This window comes from Panicum hallii, chromosome 1, assembly GCF_002211085.1.
Source record: "Panicum hallii strain FIL2 chromosome 1, PHallii_v3.1, whole genome shotgun sequence".
NCBI lineage: Eukaryota > Viridiplantae > Streptophyta > Magnoliopsida > Poales > Poaceae > Panicum > Panicum hallii.
This window is the reverse complement of record NC_038042.1, coordinates 43,582,708-43,586,407: the sequence shown is the minus strand read 5'-3', so window position 1 is coordinate 43,586,407 and position 3,700 is coordinate 43,582,708. Positions and strand designations below refer to the sequence as shown.

The 3,700-nt window shown below is 51.3% G+C and overlaps 1 protein-coding gene across 1 annotated transcript; it reads right to left on the bottom strand.

Moving 5' to 3' along the window:
* Window positions 1–672: 672 nt before the first annotated feature.
* Window positions 673–2,847, bottom strand: LOC112900397 (4-hydroxyphenylacetaldehyde oxime monooxygenase-like). The gene is made up of 2 exons (XM_025969235.1): window positions 1,765–2,847; window positions 673–1,610 (listed from the first exon to the last, which is right to left on the bottom strand). Exons 1-2 carry the CDS (start codon window positions 2,737–2,739, stop codon window positions 984–986), a joined length of 1,602 nt encoding a protein of 533 aa, XP_025825020.1. The 5' UTR covers window positions 2,740–2,847; the 3' UTR covers window positions 673–983.
* Window positions 2,848–3,700: the final 853 nt, after the last annotated feature.

The window sequence follows — 3,700 nt, the reverse complement described above, 5'->3', positions numbered from 1 at the left end:
TATCATTATCTAGTTGCAATAGATTTTATTTGCATCACACCTCCATGTGTATTTGATATATATTTAATTGAACCATTTGTTTGTGAATTAATATTCTTATCTCTTCCATCATACATGAATATATAGTGAGACATATCGTCGGTGGTATATTTATATAAATAATATATTAATAATGATAGAAATAGTAATTTAGAATTTTATATTGGTGCATTTTAATATTTGTTATAATTATATAATTTAGATTCATAATTAGAGGTTACTTTAACTTTTAATAATGATATAATTGGATAATTTATATGCAAATTTAAGGGGTTATTTGCAGTTATTTTTATAATGGCATAAGTGGATAATTTACACGAAGATTAGGGAGTTGCTTTAGTTTTTTATAATGGCAGAGGTGGATAATTTATGTACATATTTAGGGGGTTTACTTTAGTCTATTTTTATAACAGCCGAGGTGGGTAATTTATTAGAAAAGATAACAGATCTAATGACTATTATGGATAGAGTTGTCGAATTGATGACCGGATGTTTCTAATTTTTATGAAAATTTCTAGGATTTCTCTATTTTTTAAGTGTCTACCTAAAATCCTAGGTGGCTTTGTATGGAGGTTTCAAAATGAGCAATTAATAATAGTAAGATACTAGTTTAAATTAAATTAATATATCCAATAGCACATTTTTTCTTTGATAAGATAGTCTTTATGAATCCTAGACGATTACATAAGGCGATACATTAATGCTAAGACCACGTCCCGGCCTCTCTATAGTTAGGATACACACATTCTTTTGAAATTCAAACAAGTACAAGAACCAACGTGAATCAAATCTTATATCGCTGCATACTAAATACACCTCGCTCCTTTTTCTTTCCATGCCAACAACCACCTTTCTATAAGATCTTCGCAAAAAAAAAACAACTTTTCTAGGATCTATAGATAACTCACACTGCATTGATCTATTCATTACTGATCACTCGCTGTCTATTCAAGACCGCCGTGGCGGTACACTGTTGGCACGAGCACGAGCGGCGTCTTGCGGTGGCAGACGAGCCTTCCTTCTTCCTCCATGCTCACGTCGTCCGACGCCGTCCCCTCCGGGAGGGCCCACTGGAATCCGAAGAGCAGGGTGGCGAGCGTGAACTCGACGGTGGCCATGGCCATGGCCATGCCCGGGCATATCCGCCGCCCCGTGCCGAACGGCATCAGGACGGGGTGCTCGCCCTTGAAGTCCACCTCGTTCGCCTCGAACCTGTCCGGGTTGAACTCCTCCGGGCCGTCGGGCCAGTTCGCCGGGTCCCTGCTGATCGCCCACGCGTTCACGTAGATCCTGGTCTTGGCCGGCACGTCGTACCCCCCGACCCGGATGCGCCGCATGGTCTCTCTCGGCAGCAGCAGCGGCGTCGGCGGGTGCAGCCGCAGGGTCTCCTTGACCACCATCCGGAGGTAGTTGAGCTTCGGCATGTCGTCCGGCCGCACCTCGCTGCCGCCGCCCACCGCGGCCCTGACCTCGGCCTGCGCCTTTTTGAGCACGCGCGGGTTCCGGACGAGCTCCGACATCGCCCACAGTATCGTCGCCGCGTTCGTGTCGATGCCAGCAACGAAGGTCGACTGCACATCAAGATCAATATCAATGCCATGCCCATGGGGGTGATTGATATTAATGTTACTAGCTAGCTTTGAGTGACACTTCTTTTTTCTTTCGAAAAATCAATGCATGGACTGTGGTCATTAATATAAGAGTCAAGTTTTGTTAATAACGTACAAAGATTATGGCCTTGACGTGGTCCTTGGTGAAGGTGAAGGCGCCACGCGGATTCTTCCAGAGGTCGATGAGGACGTCGACGAGGTCGCCACCGTTCTCGGGCGGCAGCGCGCGCTTAGGGTCCAGGTGCTGCTCGATGACCGTCTCGAAGAAGGCGTCGAGCTGCCGGAAGATCCGCTCGCGGCGGGCGGTGAAGCCGGTGAGGCGGTCGACGAGGCGGCCGATCGCTCCGGGAAGCAGGTCCTCGGCGGAGGAGCCCGAGCCGGAGAGCATGTCCATGACGTCGTCGAGCGCGTCCTGGAAGCTCCCGTTCTGGGAGAACTTGTCGCCGCCGTAGATGCTGCCGAACGCCACCGTGCCGATGATCCCGTCGGAGAGGCTCAGGACGTGCTCGTCCAGCGCCACCGGCTCCCCTTCCGCGCGGTGCAGGGTGCTCGCCAGCCTCTCCACCTGGTCGCGGCGCGCGTGCCACGCCGCCCTGACGCGGCGCGCGCTGAGGAGCTCAACGGTGAGGAGCTTGCGCGCCTCGCGCCAGTAGGCGCCGTAGGGCGCGAAGGCCACGTTCTTGAGGTCGTAGGTGAGCCGCCGCGTGCCCGGGGAGACGGGCCGCGTGCAGCAGTCGATGTCGTGGGCCCTGAGCGCCTCCCACGCCGCCTCCGCCGACGACAGCACCACGGCCGGCGACCTGCCGAGCCGCAGCCACATCACCGGCCCGTGGACCCGCGCCAGGTCGCGCAGGGCCCGGTGCGGCAGCGGGCCGAGCTGGTGCAGGTTGCCCAGGAGGGGCACCGTGGCGGGCCCCGGTGGCAGCTTGATGGGCCCTTTCCTGGACGACGAGCTGCTGCTGCTCCACCACCAGCTCCTCGTCAACAGCAGGAGGGAGACGGCAGCGACAAGTGCTAAGAAGAGGAGGTCGGGCTGCCATTGTTGGGGTAGGGAGGAGATGAGCAGCGAGGTGAGTGAGATCGCCGCCATTTCTTTTTAATTTGGGCCAGATAACAAGTACTGTACTTGAGGTAGCCCGTGTATGTGTGAAGAACTATGAAATTCCAATTCCCAAGTATGTTAAGCAAAGGAAGAGGAACAATGGCCAAACATGCGGAGTACTGCACATCTCATGGTTAGTATTTATAGGCACGTACGTAGCTAGTATGATTGCGAGCAGTGCTAAGTCAAGTACAAAAAAGACTTGACAGTCTAGCTAGTTTTCTCCGGCGGGTCGACGCATGTGTTGGACGAGCTAGCAAACGATTGCAATTTCACCAGTCAACTGACCGGGCTGCAGCACATCTGGTCCTCGTGCTTGACCCGATTCCAGCCATGCCTTTTAGTCACCTAGGATCCCGGAATGAGCAACCAACCTGTATGCCAGAACTAGTATAGAAACAGTCTTTAATTCCGGTTTGGAACCTCTAGCCGGGGCTACGAATTCGGGATCTCTAAAAATATTTTACACCCCACATGATTTGGACCTAGGGCCTCTTGCCTCACACGTAGCTTTCTTGCCACCCTATCGGTATTTTACCGCCAAACCCACCGAGAGATGCCCCGAGGTGGTAGGTTTCAGGTAGGGTGTCATCGATATCTGGAACTCGAAGGTGCAATGAACACAAGGGTTTAGACAGGTTCCGGCCGCAAGGAGCGTAGTATCCTACATTCTGTGTGGTGGTATGTATTACTTTAGATGTTGATTGGATTGGAGGGGATCCTGCCCGCCCTTATATAGTCTGGGGATAGGGTTATATGGAAATACTAGCTAGATACGAGCTTAGGAGTCCTACCTAAGTACTACTCGTGCAGTTTCCTTCTATTCCGACTAGTTCTACTCCTGTACGAGTAGTTACAACAGTTGTACGGTGTGCGCCATGCCCCATCACCTATCAAGAACATGTGTGCTATGTGCGTAGTCCTGTGGCCCTAGGTCTGACAAGCCCCC

Coding starts and splice junctions, on each gene's coding strand:
- LOC112900397 (XM_025969235.1), bottom strand. CDS start 2,739: ATGGCGGCGATCTCACTCACCTCGCTGCTCATCTCCTCCCTACCCCAA. Junction 1,611..1,764: donor ACGTCAAGGCCATAATCTTT/GTACGTTATTAA, acceptor CTTGATGTGCAG/TCGACCTTCGTTGCTGGCAT.